The 24,530-nt window shown below is 44.0% G+C and overlaps 1 protein-coding gene across 1 annotated transcript; it reads right to left on the reverse strand.

The window, feature by feature from the left end:
• Positions 1–738: 738 nt before the first annotated feature.
• Positions 739–24,530, reverse strand: STX6 (syntaxin 6). Its single transcript, XM_018567421.1, has 8 exons — positions 24,359–24,530; positions 18,015–18,184; positions 14,026–14,120; positions 10,496–10,558; positions 8,039–8,161; positions 4,505–4,611; positions 3,476–3,570; positions 739–1,052 (listed from the first exon to the last, which is right to left on the reverse strand). The coding sequence occupies exons 1-8, from the start codon at positions 24,391–24,393 to the stop codon at positions 976–978; spliced, it is 765 nt and encodes a 254-aa protein (XP_018422923.1). The 5' UTR covers positions 24,394–24,530; the 3' UTR covers positions 739–975.

Here is a 24,530-nt window from a genome sequence, read left to right on the forward strand (position 1 = left end):
TAAGAGAACACAGCCTGCCGATCAATATAACAGATATAAAAATAAAATCAGTAGAGTGCACACAGAATCAGTCCTATTATCAAGTCTTCATAATACCGTTGATAAAACCGTAATCTCACTCATTGTTACTCCCTATGCAGCTATATTCCAGATGTGAAGCATCCTTGTCATACTAATGAAAATATCCAGAGACAAAAAAACATCAATCTTCAGTATCAAATCTGCCAGATTTCTAATGCCGTGGTATACTGGTTCCCATTCTGTAGACAGAGCCTTTGTTTCTGCATCTCTGACTCACAGAAAGGCATCTTGTTCAGCAGATGAGGACCTCTCACCGCGGACGTACTACGTGTAGTGTCAGAATGAATGGGGGCATTGTTATATAACGTAGCATACGGTCTTACAAAAATAAAGCCGCCGACCGCAATGGTACTAGGGCTACACAGATCTTGAGACCGTGTCCAGGTTAGATTCTGCCGGAAGCTGACGCAGGCCTGTAATTTATTCCAGATGCAAATGGTTCCTAGCCAAGCAGGCTCTGCAGTACCGTCAGGTCACATGTGGTTTAAATCTCCCCTTTTGAAAAATAGCACACACCCCGCAGCCACAGGCCCATGGTTTCTCCTTTGCTTATGTTCCGGGAGACAGGCAAGCTCAGACGTGTTTCCTTTGGACAGGAAGATGAGGCAGGAACACAGAACACAGGCAGCAGTAATCCAGTGTGTAAACCGTTCAGGATAAAAGCAGGAAAATGTCGGGCACTCTGCACGTTGTAGCAAGTGCCCAATAAAAAATAATCAGGGGACGCCTTGGAGTCCTGTGCTTCCTGAAGAGGATGCGGTGGCTTGCAGTCACTTGGTTTCAAAAATCACGAATGCTCATTTGTCATGCCAATCACACATTCATACACCTTAGTTCATTGTGATACTGTAAAATGCATTGTGGGAATTCCAATGGGAGGAACTTTCTTGCAGGTCACAGAGCGAAGAACAGAATCAAAACCACGAGCAGCAGAGCAAAAAGCACAATGATGGCGCACCACTGCCGCCGATCTACAGACAGAGCACAACAGTGTTAATAAAGTGCAACGCATGAAACTGAAATTACAGAACTTCTTCAAAAGCAGAAGCTTCTCTTGCAAGAAGAACCCCAGCCCAGTGATCATTATCTTCCCCTAATTATCATTATCTTCCCCTGCAGCTGGGAGCTTCGTGTCATGATAGTGTTCAGGCCTGGCGATTGGCTGCAGTTTACAGAGGGCTCCGGTGAAGCATCAAAGTGGTGGCAGAGCATGGAGTGTGCGGAATGAAAGGGTGGTTCTTTTCGCAAGAGAACCTGTCACTTTTCTTGAATACCCTCTGTCATTCCTATAACGTTATTGCCAATACTCAACCACACTCAACACTGAAAGATGGGGGACATTATTACTGCCTTTTATCATGAAAGGTGTGATCCTAACTTTGTACTACACCCCAACTTTGTTGTCCTTCATTATTATGGCAGGTACAAGTCCTGAATTCTAGCACAGAATACATAAACTAGCTGCACAGAATATGAAATATATCAGAAGCTGAGCTGCTACACATGGCCGACTTTCTCTGCATTATACAGTTCTAGCCCTAGGCTTGCCATGGACAGACAGATGTCTTCCTGAGAACAGGTGGGGAGACATCTGGCCATCCTCAAAATCCCTGGGACCCACAACACTCCATCCTGCAATTTGGCCAACTGAACCCGCATAGGCCAGTTCTTTTTCCACTCTTCTTACTGAGACAATGGAAAGATAGGTCCACTCCCACAGACATGGGAAATCTCTGCATGCAATAACAAGCATTTTGGACTAATAGAGGTACTTGCCATAGCCCTTAACAGGCTGATCTTTACCCAGTAGGCCAAGAAATCTGTGTGGGAACACTTGTGGCCTTACACCTAGTATACACAGGCTATAGATGCCTAAGTCAATTTAAAACCTATGGTTTCAAGCACACTTGAGCTCTCTCATTATTCAATCAACGACACAGCCAGACACTTCCATATATTTTGCCGTTTGGCTTAAACGTCTTGTGCAAAGAAAAGCAAAATATATCTAAAAAGGCAAAACCTTTTTTTTTCCATTCTGGATAGAGTAAAGGAGGGTTAATACTACTGTCAGTTATGTTTTCACCAACAGTGTCTCATTAGGGAGATTGCCCTTTACTTCCTGTCTTGTGGACTCCACAGGAATTAAAAGGATCTTTCCAATGTGAGGGAGATCCCATTACAACTGTCTAAGAGGGTAACAAGTGTCCCCATTGGAAACGTTCACATCAACTTGTGTTCTGGTGGCAACAAATTTTGGATTCACCCTCACTTTCATGCCTAGGGACAAAAGCCACACAGTGATTCTAACCCCTATCCCAAAAGGAAAAAAAAAAAAGGAAATTTTGCCTTTAGTTACTTTTTACTGTCCAGGGACCTTAATAGTAGGCACTTAATGTTTCAGGAGCTAAAGCAAGAAGGGCCCTGTCTTTCCCCTAAGGGCCGGTTCACACCACAACTCCGCGTTCCAGTGCGTTCAGCCTCTGGAACGCACTGCTGTGTTCAGCAAAAATAGTGCTTGCAATATTTTTGCAGAATGTACTGCGTAATGTGTCTGCGTTCCGTGTGCGTGCGACCGCACTGCGAGTGGGTGGCGTGGATGCGGTGCCATTGACTTCAATGCACCGCCTTGCCCCCTCCCGACCCTGAACGCAAGGAACCGGCCGGCTTGCGTTCCAAAGGCCAAATGAACTAGAACACAGAGTTTGTGGTGTGAACAGGCCCTAAAACCTTATTACTGGTTCCATAGTGTCACAAGATGTCTGGCTGACCAAAAGTATGATTGAGTGATTTCAGGACTCCTGCTGTGCTTTGCAGCTTCCACAGTGGAATATTTCAGCACCTCTAGATACCATGCCGGTGGACAGTTTGAAGACTCTGCAGTAATCTCAGGTTTACCATAAAAATGTACACCAGCTCCCTATGTCAGTGCCTGTGTGTAAAAGGGCTTTGTTTAGGACCAGGCAATTTGTAGGGGTCATGTATCAAGTGGTGTAAAAGTTCACAGCTGGCATCTGTTCTATCGCATGTAATGGGCAAACACATTCCTTAAAATGCCTCCTGGGTTGCACTGTATAGTGGAAGTTGTACCTAAAAAAGGCATGTGGGGGAAAAACACTAGTCTCCAGTATTGCCCGTGGTCTCCATGCAGCTGATCTTTTCCCCACTACCAACATACCATCCCTTGTTATGCACTGTGTCTGTGTGAAGGTGGCCATCTTGGTAAAAGAGCAGGGCTTTGCTTCCTCATGGCAGAGCTCCCCTCTTAATGAATTGGTGATCTAATATTCATTAAGGAGCAGGTGAGGGCCCATATCCACAGAATGAAAGAAGGAGATCAATGCAGTGCTGCTTCCTTTCCAGCAAGGAGAACACTGAGCAGACATGTCTAACTCACCACTTGTCATGTGAGACACCTTTGCCAGTTTCTTCAAGACATTGTCCATACGAGACTGTGTTGTGTCCAGTTCATGTGAAAAGTCATCCAGCATCCTAGAGAGAGGATAAATGACAAATGTTTTTATTTGGAGATTTTAATAGAATTGCAGTTGCATTATACTCAACAATTAAATACTGTGATGTACTTTGCTACATATATCTAACATATTTCCATATAATTCCATTAAAGTCAGCATTTTACCAACCTAACGGCCGATAACTTACATATGTTGCCCACCACCACACATTAAATACAAAGTGAAACACATAAGGGGACGTTAACAAATTTAAATTAATGTAACTAAAGCTCACCGTACACACTACAAATTACTAATCTATCCAATCAGTCAGGCTCTTGCACTACATACTAAAAGGACATTGTACATTCAGATTGCAATGTGTACCGTTATCTTAAAGGATAATTAAACCCTCCGTATTTTTTGCATATATCTACTGCTAGCAAGCAGTAGATATATGCAAAAAGTGTAAAAAGAAAAAAAAAAACGCTCTAAAAGGGTTAATACTTACTTGTGTCTTCCCTGCGCGCTCCCGTCCGAAAATGTGAAAATTCTCAGGCGGCCGCAAAGCATCTTGGGGCGGGCGCATGCGTAGTTCACATTTTCGGCCGGTAGACGAGGAGAGACAGCAAGGACAGAGGAGTCAGCGCTGGATCAGAGACCCGCAGCAGCGCTGGAGGGACAGATGAAAACATCAGGAAAGAAGAGGAAGATCGGATTAAGAGACATCATTTAAGGTAAGTGCTAAAATTAACATTGGGGGAGGGAAAACATTTTTTGACTAATGTCACTTTAAGAGCCTCTTTATGTATAATTGGTGGGTACCAATAATGCCTTTAATGTGAAAACAGCAGGTTTAGCCAAAAAGAAATGTAAAAATAAGTATATAAAATAACGAAAATGGTTTCCATTATTTTCTGCTGCCTCTAACAAGGCAGGACTTTAACACTTCTAGGTATTTAGACACTCACACAGCTTGTTCATCCAGCTCATTGCCAATGCGATGTGACATATTCTTCAGCACTCCAATACTCCCAGACACCAGCTCCAATTCCTCGTCCTGCTGTTCCATGATCATCTAATGGAAAGTAAGAGATGACAAAACCAGCACAGTCACACTGACGTATGTGTTGGAACACTCTGGACAAAATGAGCACTTGCAAGCCTCATAGGTACAAAGATTTTCCATGCTGGAAAATATTTCCCTTTCCTCTTACTGTACACATAACTCAAAATAACATTGGCAGTGGCTTAGGGTTTCACAGATCCAAACCACCAGCAGATTTATAACCACCAATCATGCTCCATTGCAGGTCTGTTTAGGTCAGCCATTCTCAACCAAGGTTCTGTGGAATCCTAGGGTTCCTCCAGAGGTTTCTAGGGGTGCCTTGAGCTGCGGCTGATTGACCACACCTATGATATTGCCTGTATAGTTCCCGGGCCAACAACACATGGCAGAGTCGGCGGCATGACACCAATGATCATTTTAACTATCGGTAAGGTGACATTCTTCTACTGATAACCAATAACAAGGGACATGTTTCCCACTGATCCCCAATGAATTGGTTTTAGCAGAGGCTGTCCAAGACCTAAAACTGTTTTCAAGTGTTCCTCAGGGGTACAAAGGTTGAGAGAGGCGGGTTTAGAAAGCCTTTAAAGTGAACCTGTCAGCTAATAAAAGTATGAAAATCTAACAGTTCATGAATCGTTACATGTTTTTCTCTAAACCCAGGTATGCATGCCAAACAGAGATCCTTGACATCTGCTCAGACTTACTTAGGCTACGTCTGGCTTACAGGATGTGTTGTTTTAGTTTGTTAAATGAAGAGAGCGGTGATACCTTGGCTCAGCGCTGTGGCAGAAGTCGAGGCCCTCTATACAGTGTGCCTCCAGAGTCAGACACTGTATAGAACCATCCAGTCATACAACGTGACCGTACTTCCAGATTTCAAGCATCTTTGTTAACCTATCATTTTTTTGCGTGCCAAACAAAGATGCTTGAAATCTGGAAGTACGGTCACGTTGTATGACTTTGCAACAGGATGGTTTCCTTTAGGGTGAAAAGTACTCCAATCATGTATTATTTGCCCTGGTGCTTGTGGAAAGAAACACTAAAAATATTCCTTTCTACTGATGACTAAAGCAATGCATCTCTCAAGGTACGTGCTTCAAACAATCAAAAGGCCAAGTATGACAAATATATGGGTTGGCATCCTCTGCAGAGCTTAAAATATTACAAAAGAGAAACAATAAAATGTAATCCTGATTGTAGCGCTGCAGACATCTGGAACTATGAAATTGCAGGCAATCCGAATATGATCATTATGATCTGGACGGAGTTGTGTATTTAGCCCAGTGCCCATTTCACAATGCATTCATCACAGGCACTCCACAGGAGAGGTAATCTGCAGAATAGAGGTGTATTTACACTGCGTGATACAAAACCATTCACTCTTCCCGACACCATGCTTTTAAGCATTCATTAACCCAGTGGTGCAAGAGACTTATGTCCTTCCTGCTCACTTTCTATAGGAAAAACACAGAGGATGTCCTTGGTCTGGGCAGCACACACTTGAAGCCACATGTCCAGTGATAATGAAGTGTTAAACTGTGAGCCCTTCTCTCCTCGTCTATTTTTCTTGTCATAGCAATGTAAAGATAACATGGATTTCCTCGCTTTCAGATCCAAATATTATTTTTTAAGATGATGGAGGGTCTCTATATTTCACTTAAAGTTTTGTTTTTATTGCCGTTGATTTGATGCCAGTATCGTGTTTGTGGGTGGAGGGATCGGAATGAGGGGCTACCATTTTCTAGAATGCGGACAACCCCTTTAAGTTTCATACAGGTGGATATTTGAAATCACAATGTTCAAAAGATTGCCATTGGCATCACTAGTCATTTCCGTCTAATCTTTAGAAGGATGATGGGAGATAACCAGTGCTTCCTGACATACCCCAATCACAGGTAAGAAATTGTGCATATCAAGCGAATTCTGGATTGCTCTGGATGGATCTCACCATGCACTTAGTACATCAGGGTATCACTCATGTGAGACTTCTCAGTTTTACATCCCAACAATACTCTTATTTGCTCCATTTTGGTCTGTTAAATATATCATTGATAGAGTTTTGTTTGAACAGTAAAGGAAAATACCTTTTGATTCCATCAGAAATTCAGTTTCTGTCTTGTGTTCTGTTTACCCTGCCCGTGTTATCTCAAAGAGTCTAATGAGCTCTGCCTAACTCACTTCCTTCGACTTCAACCCCCACACACACACACATAATGTTGTGAAGTAGAGAAGACGGGGAGGTATTCTGTAGTTAGGAGATAACAGAGCAGGGCTGACACCATTCCTTGCATATTTATTTAGCCACAAACAGGAGTACATTTCTTTCAGGAATAACAGGTACATTGCTATACTTAAAATCAATAGTACACGTGTCCACCTTATTACATTTTGATCATATTGCATCATGAAGATTTCATGTACATAGGGTACTATGAATACCAAGAGTAATACAATCTTGACGTAAAGACTCAAAGCATTTTGCAAAATATTGCTTCTTCAGGAGCCCTCTGAATCCACAAATGGACAGTTACATAATATAGCCATGCACCACATCAAAAGATACAAACCATGCAAACATTGATCATTGTCCAGATATATCTTAATCATCTCCTTAGCATACATACCTGACAGTCTGTGGACACACCGCAACGTCCGGCATCTGCAACAGGCGGGAGCGGAGAGGGAGAAGGGGAAGGCGGAAAGAAGAGGAAGGCAAAGGAAGGAAACGAGGGAAGATGCGCACAGTGCCCAAATGAGGGCCCTCCGGGGAGATCAAAGCAAAGCCCAGCAAATCAGCAAAGTAAATGTATCATTTTGTTGGATTATGTGCAGTGCCCGACCATTACTTATTTAAACAGCCCCAATATTCTGGTTTGTTGGTTTAGGCTTATTAAGCTATCCCAGCCAGTGACAAGGTTGGAATATATGCACAACTGAGACCTTATTTACATGTGTCACAGGGTCAAGACCAGTTAGATGGTAAGAATCACATGCCCATAATTATGGAGATTTCTATGGGGGTGAAATTGAGGGTAACCAGTTTTGGTTCAAGGTGATTAAGTTATATATTATCCATACAGGTAATTTGCTGGGCTTTGCTTTGAATAATAATAAACGCTCATTTTATTTCTATATGAGTTTGTAAAACGTGTTTGGCACCTAAAAAGCACCATTTGTTGTTATATGTTGTTATACTGTAATTGGTAGGGGTGTGGTGCCATGCTCTCATCTCTTCACCCCTGTTGTATAAGAGACTATTGTGGTATAAAATGTTTCTGTACTTGCAGCGTTTCTAAAGGGACAACACATGGGAAAATGTGAATGTGCATGCATTGTACTGCATCTTTTTATTTTGCCCTGACATATACTTTAACCCCCTGGAAAAATATGACACTATGCTTGCCACACTCTCCATGTATCGCGTACATCTTACCTGTTGCTGTGAAACCTGTCCATCTAAAAATTGTGAATTTGCTGATTGGATGTCCTGGTCCAGCCCTTTATACTTGTCTGGTTCACTGTTCCAGCCCTGTCGTGTCCCTTCTCCTAAAAGTGCCTGAAAAATTCACAATATAAACGATTAGTGTCTGCAACAGAACAATCTCGTATTCCTGAATCTTAGTAAGTTCATGCATCCTTATGATAAAAGTTAGAAGCCTATGTAAGCAAATCAGTGAGAAAAAGGGTCAGGGAGTAATTTGTTTCCCTAATGTGAGTAAAAATTGGCAGCTGTCTCATAAGGGTTAGCGTTGCCTTCTCCTATATGATATGATCAGGGTTACAATGCTATTAGAACAGGTTGAACTTCACTGGCTTTTGTTCTGGTCCTATGTACTAAATGGTTTTGCAGGTTTTGCAACATACTCCTCTTTCTACTATCATCAGAATAACCCAGGGGCATTGGCTTGACTGCAGATCTCATGAACTGGCAGATTGGGCTAAACACATTTATGGACAAATCTTCTGAAGGCTGAGCTATGCATGGCAGGTTAGGCAGCCTTACTGTAACAGTAGTGAAAACAAAAAATTTTTTTTTTCTTAGAGTAAAACATGTAAGAACAGGGTGTTAACCCCACCTGCTATAAAGTGAACCTGATACTTTGTCTACGAAGGCAAGTACAGTACAGGTTCACTTAAAAGGATATGGATAAGGGCACTTTAAATACATTTATTACATACATTTTTCAAATAAAATCTGTAGGCATTTATTTATTTTTTTCTGTACCAAGAACTGTAAAAAAAAACCCACACTGGATGGGTCTACCAGGTCTAATGTCCTAATGGCTGATGAAATCCAGTACTGATCTTCAGTCTGAGTACTCATGCACACACATTGCTCCTGAGACAACAGATTAAGTGAGAGGAACTCTCCCCAAAGTGTTCCCAGTGGGAGACTTTCCCTAAAGTTTTGGTGACCATCACTGTATGGCAAGAAATGGGGGGGGTAGGGGGGGAGCAATCAAAACCAATAAGGTTTTACCCTTCCCCCATTCGATCCAATGGTGTCCCAATTTTAAAGAGTCTCTGTCACCACATCTGAGTTTCTCAGACAAACGTACCTATCAGTTAATATGTAATTTGCAACTACAGCTTGTAGCATTGCAGATATAGGCACGGTAATGCTGATGGTCTTCTGACACTTCCAGCAGTGTCAGAATCCTTTTAAGGCTCTTTTATTCAAGTTCCAACTCCCTACTGGTACAGCTTCTGTCTCTGCATGTAGTTCCCTGTAGAGCCTCGTAAGAATTCAGTACTAGAGCTGAGGCCGAGGCTCGCTTCTCCTGCCGAGGAGACAGACAACTCCCACGTTTCTGTACACCAGGAGCAGTCACCTGGTCCCTGATTCATGATCACTGTTGTGACTGCACTCTGTCAGGAGGACACCACTGATGATAAAAACAAGATGGTGGTATCCTGCAGTGCTCACATTTTTGGAGGATGAGGAGAGGCCTACCAGGTACTACTAAGGTAAATAATTTATTTAAAGCGGACCGTCACACTCAAAAATCAAATTCTACCAATGCATCCCTCTATATGTGATGATTAATACTAACAGACATGTCAGGTGTAAAATGCTGTGATTGTAAAATATTTACAGAGCACTCACTTCCTGCTTTGAAAGGGCAAAATGACTTCAGTTTTCCAAAGCAATGTACACTGGGATTGCCTGGTCATCAGCAGAGCATTGCTGAGAAATCTCAACTCAGTGAAAGGCATTTTGCTCCCCTGAGATGATCACATGTCTAGTCACATGTGCCAGAAATCCAGGAAGTAAAAGGAGAGCTAGTAATCTGCCCTTAGTAAACATGGCCACTGTCAGAAGACTGGGGAAGAAAAGAGAAATAAGGTATGCAAAGAATACAAAGCCTCTTATTATCTAGAAGTATGTGTTTGTAGATTGTCATTACTAAACATTTCTAAAGGTTTGTTTGTTGTTATTTATTTGTTGTTGAGGGTAAAGGTCCGCTTTAAGTCATTTTAGCACAACAGACAGAAGAAAAATCCAGGGACAAGGTCTCTTTACAAATATATCTAGTGATTCTAGACTGAATTTGTCACTGGACTAAAAGGTTTTTATTTTTTTATATTTGCATGGACTCTGCCTTTCTCCACCTTTCTTCTCGCTGGACCTGTTCACAATGAGATGATGTATGAGAAGACCTATAGATGTGACGAAAGCTCGACATCTACAACAGAACTGTCTCCACCTCAGAGCAGGTCTGGCATTATTTGGCTGCCACAGTACAGACAATAAGTCTAGTAACCTGAGAGCAAAGTAAATGATGCACGCACATACACTCCCTCCACAGTATGACCTCGTACCGCTCACCAAGGAGACTGACACGTCACACACACTCAAACAGCTGCGAGAAAGAGCCAGCTCGCTCACCTGCCGGTTTTTCTTTTCAGCTAAGGCCTGAACAGATGGACTAGTCATTTGATCCTTCATTTCCTGTGTGGGAATACAGAAATTACCTTTGTCAGTTATGGTTTGAAATCTAAATCAATGGACCATCAGATTTTGGAAAGTGAAAATCTAAAGCAGATTCTGCTTGAGACAACAAAAATATGCTTATTGAATAAGACAGCAGAAAAAGTGACGCTAAGGTGCACATGTTAGTAACACGTATCAAACAGATTTTCACCTCGGGTGTTAATTCTAAAATGAAACCATTAGCACCTGGCCTGGAGTTCACAGAATGATTCGGTTTAAATGGACAGACATTAAGGATGGGTTCATACCTAGGCGTATCGAATATGCGCGTTTGTCGCGCGTCTTGACCGTGTTTCCGAGGGCAAACGCGTGTTTCCGAGGGCTACCTGGCTGTATCCCAATGGATACGCGCGGCAAATACGCCCCAAAAGAAGCTCCTGTACTACTTTGGGCGTATTGTAGCACGTTCATACGGCCTGTAATACGCCCAGGTGTGAACCATACCCATAGGAAATAATGGGATTTCGGTGTTTGAGCGTTTTGCAGAGCGTAGGAACGTGCTACAAAACGCCCAGGTGTGAACCGTGCCAAAAGCACAAGCTCTTCTTACGCATTTCTGCACGGTAGTACTTCAGGGCTCATTCACACCAGCAGGCGAGCGTTAACGTGCGCACAATATGCTTTGTGTTGCGTTTTTAAAAAGCAGCACAGTGTTTGTTTTTTCCCCCTTTTTTTTTTTACTTTACACTCTACAAACAATGCAACATGCCCGATTTATCTCAGTGCGCAACAACGCAGCATTGGTGTGAACCGAGGCAACAAGACATGATGCAAATGGGATGCGTGCGACTGTGTTGTGCAATGCTAGCCCACAAGGCTGGTGTGAACGAGTCCTGAAGTCCAATTTCAACCAAAACCTTTGTTAATTTTAAAATCAAACAGGGAAAAGTTGCTACTTTTGTCCGTTTTTAATGTGGATCTTGCTCCATTAAGTGACTTTACAAATCTCTATGAACAAATTCCTGACTTGTCCCACATTTACAAAAGCTAACTTTTTTTTTTTTAAATGGCATTTACAGTATCCATGTTACTGTATGTACCTTCATCTGGATAGCCATATATGGTCATAAAATATGCAGGGTGTGCTTACTGACACAGAGGGCTGCATAGTGACAGCGATATTCAAGTTTTTATGCAAGGCTACCAGTCAGGTCTGACTGATTGAAAACAATATTAAGCCTTCTTTTTAATTTCAGTAGAGACTAAAGCCCCTTGATAAGAATTGCTAGGAATGTTATGCAAACAGATGAGATATGTCACCAGCACACTGGAATGAAACTGTTAAACAAAAGTCTATATTGATGCATGCAAATCATGCCACAAAGAAAGCAACGTTTCGGGGGTTCTACTATGTGTAGCTCGTAATGAGCCAGTTGAAGGGACCCATAGTGACCCTGAAACACTTACTTTGTGACATGATGTGCATGCGTCAATAAAGACATTCGTTGAACAGTTTCATTCCGGTCTGCTGGTGACATGGCATCTCATCTGTTTGGATTTAAGCAATGCCATCCCCAGCCACTTCAGCACCCACTTCCAGGGGGCAGACTGGTAAGGAGTGCGGTGGGATATCCATCGGACTTTAGAATTTTATGCAAAGTCACCTCTGCCAAAAAATGTCTTCTCCTTGCTCCCAACAGCTTATTCTTCGTACATGTCCATGCAGGGTAAACTCTTTGCATCTGTAAGATGCAGAGAATGAAGCTGGGTGCAAAGACAATGTAACAGACATACATAGCAGTCACGTGCGGTACCTTCGGATTTGGGTGAGGCATTCCCCAGCCCGCTAAAGCCCCGCCCCCAACCTAGTTTGAGGGAGGAGACAGGGAGGAGCCTCCCATGCTCATCACTGCTGAGGCATTGAAAATCGATGGCCTCAGTGGTTTTTATTTACTCTTTTTTTGATTGGACAGCTTGGACCAATGGCGCTTTGCCATTGGTCCAAACCATTCACAGAGCTCACGCCTTTAACACAAAGTAGAGGCTGTGACAGCTCTTGCCTCACTAGTTAGGTTACACAAGCCGTGGGGAAGCCGGCTGCTGCGTAACCTAACTGTGTAATTAACAGGCAGCGCTCCATTCATGACAGGTTACACAGCGGGGAAGATTTCCCTGCCTTGTAACCTGATAGAAGCCAATCTGAATGGAGAAAAAGCTCCATAATACTAGGTGAGGCTCTGCCTCCCCTGACCGCACGTACCTGATGCACAGGAGTTACATTATCTGTGGCAGCCCAGTGGTGGACCCTACGGGCCTGTTCACACCAATTGCACTTCGTTCCAGCATGGTTAGCTGCTGTGCCATTGACTTGAATGCACCGCCACGCCCCCTCCCGCCCTAGAACGTAGGGAGGCTTACAGTATGCGATCCAGTGCATTCCAGCAGCTAACACTGCTGGAACATGCTGGAATTGGTGTTAACTGGCCCTTAAGAATTTGGTACTGGGAGAAAACCAGCAGATGATGTCAGCAGCTGTGGACAGGGCGATAACACACTGCATCATTGGAGAAGATCACACTAGGGGTTAAATGTGCAGGTACGATGCATACTTGTGAACATTATAGCAAAATCTCCAGGGGACAGTATAGTGTTGCTTTAATCAGAGTAGTTGATATATTATAGGGTATAATAATTGCAAAGAACTTGCGCTAATGGAAATAATAAGAATAATAAACTTTAAAAGTCTACTTTAAGACACTCTCGAAGTGTCTTACATTTATGGATTTCTAAAGACTTTAAAAAAACTACAAAAGATTTGGACTATTCACACATACATCGAAAAAAGTTTAATTTTATTTTATTTTATTCAAATGGTACACATTGTTTGTTTTGATGTGTTATGAACTTTATTTGTTCACACAACCGATTCACATTCAATATTTTGAGACACACCCCTTCACTGAATGTTTTATTAATTATTAATTATTTTTTAGCACTTGTTAAATCCTGACCTGAACGTCTGAGTTCTTATATGCACCTCTGAAGGACGGCTAGCGCTGTACGTTTTGAAATAACACATCGATATATTATAGGGACCTGGAAAAAAATCATGAAAGGAATCTACAAATTTGTATATAGAATATAATCGGGGAAATACAATTGAAAAAAGGTTATAAATGATATTTGACTAAAAAAAAAAGTAAATAGTGAGCAAATAACCAAAGAACTGCTGCTGTACAGTAAGGATTTTGTAAAGGTGATGGTGAGCAGGCACCATGCCTAGTTTTTGCACAGACATCTCAGTTTTCCAGGGACAAATAATCAGAAAATATGAACAGGGGCCCCGTAGTTCACTTTGCAGGTGGGATCTAAGCTGACACCAAATACCTGTGGGAAAGGGCTACACTTTAATAACCTTCTCCCGGAGCCTTCCCACACACAGGGCAAGGCTATGCATCCACACAGATCCCCGCTGTGATTCTCACCTTGACACACTGCCGGGTTTCGCTGATAAAAGCTTTTCTCTGCCTCATCTCTGCTGGATCCAGACTGAACTTGCGGGGATTGGATTCAACAATACGTGAGCAGAATAAAGGAAAAACAGAGTAGTAAATAATGGCAACAATTGACTCTCCTGTTTAGCTTCAGCTCTATTGTACGCCAAGAGCTGGCCAAGGCTACAAGGATGGCACGACTGGCTTACTGTCATAAAACCTCTGAAACAAAAAGATTCCATGTTATGATGCTCATCAAAAGAATGCGATTTAATGCCCCCAGCCTCATTCATCCTTTCTATATACCACATGCCTTCAGCAAGGTGTCAGAAAGCATGTATGAAAAGAACATACCAATAATAGGGGAGGACAGAGAAATGTTTTCTGCTCCCTCATAAAAGAAAGCATTCCTGGAATCCCTTTAGCTGTGCCTGCACTGTGCTTATCCCTGGCAGCCAATCATTAGCTAGAGTAAAGCTAGACATGCACTGATAACATTTGCTCTTGTTTAGCCCTCCATGCTGAATGAAAGAAAATCAAACGTTTCCTCCAATCATGCTAAACAGAGCAGATGGAGGAATCTACTGCTGGCTATTGTATTCAGCAGTCATTGCACCCATTGTTGCCTAAGTACCTGAGCAGTGGTTGCATCTGATAGGCGTCTACCAGAGGAAGCACTGAGCTCAATGGGTAAAGTAGGGGGCACAGGAGTTGGGGGTGATCAGTGTTCCCCAGTGCAGGGATCAGGAGAGGTGTTTAGTTTTTCCTTTGCAGCAACAGCTTTTGTTCTGTGATGATATAAAGTTAGGGTGCATCAAAAGGATGTTTGTTTTTGGGAATAAAGCTCCATAGCGCCCATAGCAGAGACCTCCAAGCCCAGCATTATCTGCAGCTAAACTCCATAGCGCCCTGAGAGTTCATCTGTCTCACCGCAATGTTCTGACACAAGCCCCTGCCATGTCACAACTGTAGTGCAGCAATCAGTAAAGCTCACGTTCTTTGCCGACTGTACCAGTTGTGACAAGGCACGGAGGTGTGTCAGACCAGTGAGGAGCATATTTCCTGGAGTTGGGTGAGTTTAGTTTTTTTACCACACACAATACAATAAGCACTTAACCTTTGATTTAACCTGACCTTATGTGACTTTCATTGAAAACTAAAATTGTGCCTTAAAAGGTATGTCCACTTTTGTCAAGTTTGAGAGTGTTCCCATTACCACCGCACAACTAAACATCATTTTTAAAATATATTTCTTACCTTATGCCCTCATTCACACGAGTAACAGCCGGTCCGTACAGATCCGTTCTGCGTGCATGGCCGTATCGGGCCGCTCCCGAGAAGGACAGGTGCTGCGTGTCATTATACGCAGTAGCCCGTTCTTCTCTAAGGGAGTACGCGGCCATACCCCGCCCTATGCTCACCCGAACTGCACGTCCATACGGGTGTCCCTGCTCGGACGCAGACAGGATCCAACCTGTCAGCGTACTAGCACGGACACCCGCACAGACGTGCAGTTCAGGTGAGCGTGGGGCGGAGCACGTCCGCGTACTCCCATAATCACACGCAGCGCCTGTACTTTATGGGAGCGGTACGATACGGCCGTGCACGCAGCACGGATCTGTACGGGACGGCTGTTACTTGTGTGAATGAGGGCTTAATCTGTTTCTTTGGTGAAGGTCTTTGTGCAAATTCCAGGCTACTCTGAGCAGTTTGTCTCTCAGTTTGCCCCTACCCTTTCACACTGAGCTTCCTCTCACTAACATACAATGCTTCTAAGACTTTAACCCTTTGTTAGGACAGTGTTCAAATCTAGTTTACAACTGATAGAGATCTGCCAGCACAGTACACATGGGGTTAAATAAAGCAAACATAACTTCTTCACAGCCCCCTCCCTAACAATACATAGGGGGAGGCTAGGTAGAAATTTTAAACGAGAACTTTGGGGTTAAGGCTTTTCCCCATAGTTCTCCTTAGGGTAACGGGAGGACACAAACTAGCGTCCTCCCGTCACCCTAGGCTCAGTATACCGCAAGCTGTACCCGCCCCCTCCCCTGTCCGATCCGCCAGTCAGCGCTGGTAGATCGGGGTGGGGAGGGGGAATCCAGCCCCTCCCCTGTAACGGCAGAGAGCCGTGTCAGGATCGAGAGGTGAGCGAACACTGGTATGTGTTCGCTCACTTCCCGATCTACTGAGCCGACCTGTGACAGTCTCATTGTCACAGGTCGGCTAGAACTATGAGGCGAGTGAAAAGCACTCACCTCATAGTTCTCCTTTAAAGCATTTAAAAATGGAAGAAGAAATGTTTAATTTTTTTTTACATTCTGCAATGTGAATGGGAACATTCGACAAATATAAAATAGGTGTTCTCCCAATATGGATGCAAAAGTGGAAATACACTCTAAGGGACCACTTAGCGGCTAAGCTGAAATCCGGATCTGCTGGTGTTTTGCCAACTTTACACCCATCTGTGATGCACTGCACAATGCTTTGACAGATAGGGAATGCCATTTATGCGGCCTTAAAGCATGATTTACTGACTACGGCACTTTTTCTGTACACAGTTTTCAAGTAGTGAATGGAACATTATTGCAGCTTGATTTATACTTGGTCTGTGCAGTGTCTGGAAAAAGTACACAGAGTACTGGCAACTCAGCCGAGGAAAGTAAAGTGTCAGACATCTGTTTTCACTAGCCTGCCCAAGGTAAACATTATAACAGTATTTGGATTTGACTGGTTGCTATGGACAACAAAAGGCATTTTTCTTTTTTGGTGTGTGTTTTTTTTAATTAGTTAAGTCCAGGAGGTGGCTGTAGACAAAAACAACCCAGCTGAATCAGATAGTGGGGATGATTTACTAAAGGCAATTAGGCTGTTCACTTTGCAAGGAAATGTTCCCTTAGCTTAGGGAATGCCGCAAAAATTCACTTTGCAAAGAACACCCAATTATGTGCAAGGAAAGTTAAAGGCTTATTAAACCCTTGCATGTTTTAGCATATATCTACTGCTAGCAAGACTCTACTGCTGCAAAACGATTAAAATAAAAATCTTTTTCTAAGGGTTAATACTTACCTGTGTTTCCGCCACGCGCTCCCGTCCAAACATCTGAAAATTTCTCGGGCGGCCGCAAAGGATCTTGGGGCGGGCACATGCGCACTTCAGATGTTTGGCCGGGAGACGAGGAGAGACACAAGGTAAGTCTATTGAGCAGCGTGCACCCGCATGCAGACACCGTGGGACATGAGAGAAGAGGGCAGAGGAGTCAGCGCTGGATCGGAGACCCGCACCAGCGATGGAGGGACAGCTAAAAACTACAGGAAAGAAGATTGGATTAAGAGGCATTTTTTAAGGTAAATCCTGACACTAACATTGGGGGGGACTAGACTTTAATGTAACTTTAAAAATTTTTTTTTTTTGCTTGCACATGATTCGATGGTATAAGTCAGCTGAGTCATTCAATTGAATAGCCTATTTGCCTTTATTAAATCAACTCCAATATTTTTAGGTCTGTAGGCTAGGTGTGACCAACATCCCCTGCTTGAACCTACATAGTGTGTACACCCCCCCAATTCCTGGCTTATCTCTATGATGGGCGGTCTGAATGAGCGCATGACAGGATGGAGTGGGCAAACTTTAACAGGGTTATTCACAAAAGGGTGAAGAGTTTGGAGAAGGCAGGAGAAGTGAACAATCTAGGTTCTAGGACAACATAGCTGAACTGGAAAGTGAGCTGAATTGGAGAATTTTCCCAAATGAGCTATGTTGTCCTAGATTGTTCACCTCTCCTGCCTTCCCCAAACTCTTCACCCTTTTGTGAATAACCCTCAAACTACAAGAAAGAGTTGGAACTTCTGATCAGAATTGGGATTCTCTACCTGCACTTTTTTAATTCATAGAAGTACTTTTGTTTTTAAAGTGATAGAGCCATCTTAAGTCCTTGTTGAAAGCAAGCTATACATAAAGCCCCCAACTATAAAGGATATTAATCGTCTCATCGAGGTCCTCAAGGTCCCACTCAACACTCCTCAGGTTGTTACGTAGTTCATTAGTAGTCCAGTCCAGCTCCTCTCTGGTGGCAATCGAAGGATCCTGAAGAAGATCTGTCCATCGCTGGAACAGACCCTGTGCTGTGTTCACTGCCTTCTGGACCTCCCTGAAAAATAAAATCAACCAAGCCAACTAAGTGCCAGCACATGATCACACCAATGACCTGCCGTGGTTCCATTCAAACACCCAGATTATTCAGTATCTGCCAAACTGTCTCAGACAACTCAGCCAATGAATTATGCTTCAACTGTTGTGTTCCAGTGCTGGCTGGAATATGATTAGAAGTTTGTAATAAATTTTCTCATTGCATTCTATTCTAATGGTTGCATTTATGTATTGAATGCTTCCCATCAACCAAAATTACAACTAATTCGTTTCATTCAACTTTCATTTGATAAAATAAAAATGTTTCACTGTATCATACTCTCTACAAACCCGTCATAAACGTGTCAAATGATTTTCCTTTCAGTTACAAAATCTATTTAAAGATATTAGTGTTATATTTTTCACAGTTCTGCTCAGATCCACATTTCTGGGTAAATATTATTATTATACAGGATTTATATAGCGCCAACAGCTTGCGCAGCGCTTTACAATATAAGGAAGACATTACAATCACAATACAAATCAAGACAGGATAGTAAGGAGGGCCCTGCCCCTGAGGGCTTACAATCTAAAAGGGAGGGGCTAGTGATACATGAGGAGGTAGCTGTGTGGGGATGAATTGTTTGAGAATGTGATGGTAATAAGTGGCATTATAGTAGTGTTCACAAGGCCCAATTTTATTTTAACTGTCCGGCGCTCATGAGCTTGCTTTCCTTTTGCTCAATTGAATCCCATGTTTCTGGACTAATCTAATCAGATTTGTATTCTGCTTCACACTCAATGATCCCCAATGTAGCAAGCTTGCCCTAGGGAGCAATTCAAGTGAGAGGACTGCACCAAGCACCAAAGCAGACCTACAGTCCAATCTTTGACCTCTAGACAAAACTCTTTCCTAATTTTGGGGGATGGTTGAAACCTCTGGACTCTTCATCATGGTCTCCCCACTAGGGAGATTCCCCTTACTTTCTGTTCTGGTGACACAGCAGAAAGTGAGAAGGGAAGGAAATGTTGGCCTTTTACAGTCATCACCGAACAGGTGTCCCCAATGGGAAACTAAACACCCCCTGTTCTAGTGGCAACTAGGATGTTTTAATTTTACCTAATTTCCTGTCCCCATGATAGTGGCCAACAGGGCAAGAAGAAAGTAGGAATCCACAGCAATAAAAATGACACCCTTCCCCTCTCTATATTCAAAGAAGGTTTTGGCTGGAGCTCCAATTTATGTGACAAGTCAACTTCTCTAACTGCCAGTCTGTATTTACAATTATTTATATAGTGCCAACATATTCCGCAGCGCTGTATAATCGTTTAGGCAAGACAAAGTAAGAAACACTAACAAGCATCATGGACATACAGAAACAGAAGGTTGAGGAGGACACTGCCCATTTATTAAACTGTGTATGTATGTATATAAAAGTATTGGGACACCCCTCCAAATCATTGGATTCAGGTTTTCCGTGAAATTTCCTTGCTACTAAATTTTCCCTGATCAACTGTTAGTGGTATAACAAAGTGGAAGCAACTGGGAACAACAGCAACTCAGCCACATAAAATCACAGCGGGGTCAGGGCATGCTGAACCGCACAGTGCGCAGAAGTCGCCAACTGTCTGCAGAGCCAATAGCTACAGACCGCCAAACTTCGTGTGGCCTTCAGATTGGCACAACAACAGTGCGTAGAGAGCTTCATGGAATGGGTTTCCATGGCCGAGCAGCTGCATCCGAGCCTTACATCGCCAAGTACAATGCAAAGCATCGGCTGCAGTGGTGTAAAGCACGCCGCCACTAGACTCTAGAGCCGATCAGACGTGTTCTCTGGAATGACGAATCACGCTTTTCTGTTTGGCAATCCGATGGACATGTCTGGGTTTGGCGGTTGCCAGGAGAACGGTACTTGCCTGACTGCATTGTGCCAAGTGTAAAGTTTGGTGGAGGGGGGGGGATTATGGTGTGGGGTTGTTTTTCAGGGGTTGGGCTTGGCCCCTTAGTTCCAGTGAAGGGAACTCTTAAGGCATCAGCACACCAAGACATTTTGGACAATTTCATGCTCCCAACGTTGTGGGAACAGTTTGGGGATGGCCACTACCTTCTCCAACATGACTGCGCACTAGTGCACAAAGCAAGGTCCATAAAGACATGGATGAGTGAGTTTGGTGAACTTGACTGGCCTGCACAGAGTCCTGACCTCAACCCAATAGAACACCTATGGGATGAATTAGAGCGGAGACTGCGAGTCAGGCCTTCTCCTCCAACATCAGTACTTGACCTCACAAATGGTCCAACATTCCCATAGACACGGTCCAACATTCCAATAGACACACTCCTAAACCTTGTGCACGCCTTCCCAGAAGAGTTGAAGCCGCCAACTCAATATTGAGCCCTACGGACCAAGACGACTAAGACTGAGATGTGTGTGTGTGTGTATATATATATATATATATATATATATTAGTGCTCCAGATTTCCTCTGCTCCAGTTTTGATAGATTCCCTTCCCTTCTATATACACATACATGCCTGGCACTGAATGTTGATTTAAGAAATAGAGCATTTAAAAAACACAGAACAGGTCATCTACTACCAGTTTTAGATTTCTGGTGGAGATTCCCAGCCCCACCAACTACTTTGTGTGATTGATTTTGGCAGTGCAAAGAAAACAATCCTGCAATGTTCCTGGTAAACTGGTCATATGGTATGTGGTATCAGCCATCTCCCTCCTTCCCAGCCCCGTCTGCAGACTAATGCCATGTCAGCCTGGCGGCACCAAGTTGAAAGCGGGAGGAATCTTTCTCTGTTTTGTCTGAAGTTCTCAAGTACAGCAGCGACACAATACACTGATTACAGGGAATCTGACCATAATCCAGAATACACAGGGGACTGCGCAACACTGGTATGCAATTAACATGAAGATGAATTTTTTTTTTCTAAACTGGGATCTCATTGGCAGCTGAACCTATCAAACAAAGCGTAAGCAACACTTTACATTTCCCATATAGACACATCCTTCCTCTGCACTTCCAATTTATATTTACAGCGTCATTTCCACAAACATTCCATAGCATTGTAGTGCGGCCAAATGACTCCAGACCCCACATGACCCATTACCAAAGACTCCCTGTACAATGTACACTATACAATCACAGCTTCCCACAAGGTAACACACAAGAGAATCTGTAGGAGAAGCTAACCAGCAGCAGATATTCAGGGTCTATGCACACTGGTGCGAGGTGATAATCGCATGGTTCCGTGTGATTAACGCATCACACAACACATATCATGTGTTAACAGTGCAGGAGGTGCGTTGCACTGCCATTCATCTGAATGGCACCCCAAACACACACCCCACCTGCAATTCGATCAATCACGTCGCAAGGCGCAGTATCGCAATGCCGTTCCTTGCCATGCGACTAAAAAAAAAAAAGTAGTGCATGCAGAAGACAGGCACACAAAGCCCAGGGGGAAAGGAATGCATTATAACGCATCACACAGATGTCAATGGGCCCTCACTCGGTCCTCTTAGCACATGGGGTGATCAGAAGGCCACCCCTTTACTTTTTGATACTGCTGCTTGCTCAGGGATTCTCCTTTCTTACAGGGGCCTTTGCTAAATATTGGGGAATCTCTTTGCCCCCTGGGGCTAGTGCCTGTCCTCTGGACAAAACTCCCAATCACAAGAAAATCCCCTTTGTAGTGTAAATCCCTGGGGCCCATTCACACCAGCAGCATGTTATACTCTGTATGATGCGCAGATGCTTGTGTGTGCTCTGTGAAGGGACGGTGAAATGCATTGTTACAAAGCATCGCATAGATTACCTTTTTTTCTTATTGAAATGTCACAAAATTACATTTCACGTATTATTATACATCGAAGTGCGACATAGTGACGAGCGCCATAATATGCTGCAGTGCATAGAAATGCAGCATGTCCTACTTTTTTTCAGGACACACTAAGATAAATTGCCTTGTCTATGGGTAAGGACTGCGCTGGGCACCTTTGGGCAACACATATGGTGTGAATGGGCCCGAAGCACTACATAATTCTATCCATGCACCACCCTTTTTCCTTAGGTACAGGGTCTGGACTTGTACATCACTAGACGCACATTTTTAGATTGTAAGCCCTCAGGGGCAGGGCCCTCCTTACCATCTTGTCTTGAATTGTATTGTGATTGTAATGTCTTCCTTATAAAGCGCTGCACAAACTATTGGCGCTATATAAATCCTGTATTATAATAATAATAATAATTCCCAGTTTTCTAGAAGTGTAAAGCTGGGTACACATAAGAGTGAATTTGGTCTGTGGATGGCTCTAAGGGCAACAGATCTCGAACATTAGATCGACTTTTACTGAAGGGACATGCTGGAAAATCATTGGCTGTAAGCACTGCTTGGCCAATAGGCATCTACCATTGTTCAGGTATTGCGGGCACCGACTGATGCCAGAATAAAGTGCATGCTGGTTCCCGATACTGACTCATTGAGTAATGATGACAGCCCTTCGGCAAGAGCGCCCCCGTCCGGGAGCCCTTTGGCAAGAGCGCCCCCGTCCGGGAGCCCTTCAGAAAGAGCGCCCACATTCAGGAGCCCTTCGGAAAGAGCGCCCCCGTCCAGGAGCCCTTCAGAAAGACCGCCCCCGTCCAGGAGCCCTTCAGAAAGACCGCCCCCGTCCAGGAGCCCTTCAGAAAGACCGCCCCCGTCCAGGAGCCCTTCGGAAAGAGTGCCCCCGTCCGGGAGCCCTTCAATAAAAAAAAATGTATTGAAAAGTTTTATTACAATGCAGAATGCTCCAATTGAGGGTCTCGGACTTCAACACGTGTGTATACGCAGAATACAATAACACTATGTTACATGCAGAGAGATCATTCCTCCTTTAGTGCAATGATTTTTCTAGGCAGAGTCCCATAGACTTCTGATTTCAGATGATGTATGGAGACCTAGGGGGGTCATTCGACGGGAACGTGACCTTCCGATCCAGATGTTTGGAAAAGTTTGATGTAAAAAATTGTCTGACAGCGATAGAAAAATGTGTTGGGGGCTCCAACTTGCTGAAATAACATTTTGTGTTGTGCTAATAAAGCATCGCCATCATATGACTGAAAGACACAAGAAGATTGTAACATACAGCGGTAAGGGTGTATGTACCATGCCCAAGCATGTTTGACTAGTGTGATCGCGCCATACAGTGCCTTGGCCTGCTCGAAAGAGGTGGTGGTGGTCTGGGGCACTATACGGTACACATATGTGTGTCCGCTAACCTGCCCAAGCACAGAACCGGAGAAGATTAGGTCCAATTGTGTCCACTCATGCCGAAGGGCTCCTGGACGCGGGAGCTGGTGCCGAAGGGCTCCTGGACGCGGGAGCTGGTGCCGAAGGGCTCCTGGACGCGGGAGCTGGTGCCGAAGGGCTCCTGGACGCGGGAGCTGGTGCCGAAGGGCTCCTGGACGCGGGAGCTGGTGCCGAAGGGCTCCTGGGCGGGGGAGCTGGTGCCGAAGGGCTCCTGGGCGGGGGAACTGGTGTCCGAAGGGCTACTGGGCAACATATACACATACATATACACACACATTTAAAGCGGCTCGGACTTGTGTACAGCCATGTTATTTGTCAGCCTGTCAGCGATTTGTATGCGCTGCAGCTAGATGCACAGGAATCATGGCGGTGTACGGCCTTCTGCAGCTATGTGAATGAGCCCTACAAGTACTTATCGGTCTGAGATGGTCATCCTTCGGTCTGGCCCATTTTGGACAATGACCCCGGTGTCTATGGGAAGAGCTGGTTTTCCACCGCTTACCATTTTGGGAGAAAACTTTCAACTGGTATTTTTTTCTGCCATTTGCTCCCCTAAGATAAAGTTGTTGGCGTCCGGCTGCGTACTCCTCATTCCACGTTTACTAACATCTAATACTAATCTGAGCATGTATGTTAATGAAACAATTGTCAAAGAAAAGAAAGTGAGTGTTCTTGCACATAGAGGTCTATGGCCCTGCTGGTGAAGGTTCTTACCTGGGGCCCATTCAGATATTAGGGCCCATTTCAGTGCAGAATAAAGAGCCCGGAGACACCGCTCCATCCTATACAGTAGACAGCCTTCATTCACATACATACATACACAGCCCCCTCACCCGTTCTATGACACCCACAACACCCGTCCCCTGTACGGACACACAGATCCGTTCCTCACCCCTTCACCACGAAGAACGGATCCTCCATGGACATGGCGCTGCCTCTTCCCCCGGGTACCGGGCGCCCTCCGCTCTTCAATGGGATTCCCCGATCACTTCCCACACCCGCACACAACACACCGCTCAGCCCGCCCCGGAATGTCGTCACTTCCAGCCCTGCCTCTGTCTATA

The sequence above is a fragment of the Nanorana parkeri genome, unplaced genomic scaffold (genome assembly GCF_000935625.1).
Source record: "Nanorana parkeri isolate BGI_ZX_2015 unplaced genomic scaffold, ASM93562v1 scaffold1046, whole genome shotgun sequence".
In the NCBI taxonomy this organism is placed as follows: domain Eukaryota; kingdom Metazoa; phylum Chordata; class Amphibia; order Anura; family Dicroglossidae; genus Nanorana; species Nanorana parkeri.

Excerpts from the sequence above, each read along its gene's own strand:
- STX6 (XM_018567421.1), bottom strand. The coding sequence starts at position 24,393 with ATGTCCATGGAGGATCCGTTCTTCGTGGTGAAGGG. Across the intron at positions 3,571-4,504 it reads GAGCTGGATGAACAAGCTGT|GATGCTGGATGACTTTTCAC; the intron begins GTGAGTGTCTAA and ends TCCTCTCTCTAG. Across the intron at positions 1,053-3,475 it reads GGTGTCTCACATGACAAGTG|ATCGGCGGCAGTGGTGCGCC; the intron begins GTGAGTTAGACA and ends CTCTGTCTGTAG.